Raw genomic sequence first — 1,975 nt, 5'->3', positions numbered from 1 at the left:
GGTGATTACCTAGGAACAGTATATGGTGCTTATGACTCTTTCTTTAAATGCAGTAGCAGCAGCATCAGAGAGACAAAATACACAACAAGATGAAGCTGAAGCACAGGCCTTTCAATTGTGGATTACACACAATTTGGACTTTAAGAAAGGAAAACATATCTTCACTTTCTGTATTCTATAATTCACTCAGTGAACAGTGGTAACATATTCATTCCTTTAATCCTTAGACCAAGTCTGATCTCAGTCCCTCCACAGCCTCTCTACAGAATGTTGGTCTCACAGGAGCCAGGCTGCAGTATCTGAAGAGTAACAATAAGTTTAACTGCTTTTCTAAACCAGGGGTAAAAAAAGGCATAGATCACAGGGTTTAGACAGGAGTTAAATTGACACACAAAGAGAACATAGGATGCAGATGAAGCATTAACAAAGCTGTCACCTGCAAGAGACACAGAGTAATATGGGCAGAAACATAGTAGGAACACGACTACAAGAACACCAAGAGTTCTGGCTGCTTTCAGCTCTGATTTCTTTGCCTTTGGAGTCACTAAATGCTGGAGTGTGACAGCTGTAATGTGAGAGCGCATGGCACGAGCCTGAGACACAGCCACAACAAATACTCTCAGATACAGAGCTACGATGACAGTAACTGGGACAATAAAGCACAAAACAACATCTATTACTCCTGTGAAATAGTCAATGACCAACACACATTCTCCGTGGCAGGACTTATACCTCCCTGGTTGAGTCAGTATCATTCTTCACAAACACAAAGCTTTTAGGAAATGGAACAGAGCCAACACAGACAAACACAGAGTTTAACTCTGTTGACAGTGATTCTGATGCTGTAATGCAGAGGGTCACAAATAGCCACATAACGGTCAACTGATATGAGCACCATGTCACCTACTGAGGATACGGGAATGATGACTGTAACATACGTATACAGAGTACACACAAGGTCACCAAGAAACCAGCAGGATGTTTTTTGGAGGATTTCTCCCGGCATCACCACGAGGCCCACTAGAAGGTCTGAGACAGCCAGAGAGAGGAGGAGGATGTTGGTGGGTGTGTGGAGCTGCCTGGAGGGAAAGAGAAAAGCACCATTAAACCAACAAGTCCTCATATCTAAATGACAAACAAACATTTTATATTACTTCTTTCTAAAACAATCAAAACAATAAATCCAATGAGTTTTTTTTTCCAATCTGATATAGAAACAGGCCTTATTCTGAGCAGTCAGTTTGATTATCACAGTATGAGAAGAAGAGGTGTTACATTATAATAACATCATCAATCAAGCCAGCATGCACAATACCAGGACCGTGAAACTGACACAAAGTTTTCATATATCTAAAACTTAAATTTTTTAGACATTAATCTTTGCCTGAAGTGGGAGACTGAGATGATGACAAGCAGGTTGAGAGCTACGGTGAGCAGAGAGATGGAGTAGAGAAAAATGTGAATGAACATCGCTTCAAACCAAGGAGGTGTCAGCTTCCTGCAGGAGGTGTTGAAGAGTTGTGGAAAGCAGAGCTCTGCTCCGTCCTGTGTCTCCATCATCAGTGGAAGGAGAGAGGCTGCAGCTCTCTGCCTCGAACTCTGTCGTACAACTGATTTATCTCTTTCTACCCTTGTCTCCACCCCTCCCTTTCTCCCTCTCAGTCTCTGTTGGACACTGGTGTCCTTTTCTTGCTCTACACATCACGACATCATCTTCTACACTTTCTCTGTTAGTCCACAAGCCTTTCAATCATTTTGAATCATTTTTCTTCTCAATTCTCCGGTGTTCTGCTTTTCTGTCAATCTTCCGTCACCCCCAGATTCTATACTTCCAGATCTCAACCCATCTGAACACATGCAACAGCATGGCCTGGAGCAGGTATAAGCACTTTTATCTTTAGACAATTGGGCGGCAGATCAGTGATTCAGTTTGTTTCAAGCTTACCGAACCCTTAAGTCTTCAACAGCTTCCTAG

The 1,975-nt window shown here is 42.4% G+C and overlaps 1 protein-coding gene across 1 annotated transcript; it reads right to left on the bottom strand.

Moving 5' to 3' along the window:
* Nucleotides 1-260: 260 nt before the first annotated feature.
* Nucleotides 261-1,557, bottom strand: LOC120569089 (trace amine-associated receptor 13c-like). The gene is given in 3 exon segments (XM_039816946.1): nucleotides 261-781; nucleotides 784-1,079; nucleotides 1,385-1,557. Coding segments are annotated over 3 exon segments (990 nt in total).
* Between the last annotated feature and the right edge of the window lie 418 nt (nucleotides 1,558-1,975).

The sequence above is a fragment of the Perca fluviatilis genome, chromosome 11 (genome assembly GCF_010015445.1).
Source record: "Perca fluviatilis chromosome 11, GENO_Pfluv_1.0, whole genome shotgun sequence".
In the NCBI taxonomy this organism is placed as follows: Eukaryota; Metazoa; Chordata; class Actinopteri; order Perciformes; family Percidae; genus Perca; species Perca fluviatilis.
Note: the sequence above shows the minus strand (reverse complement) of the source record. Positions and strands in the feature narration are given on the sequence as shown.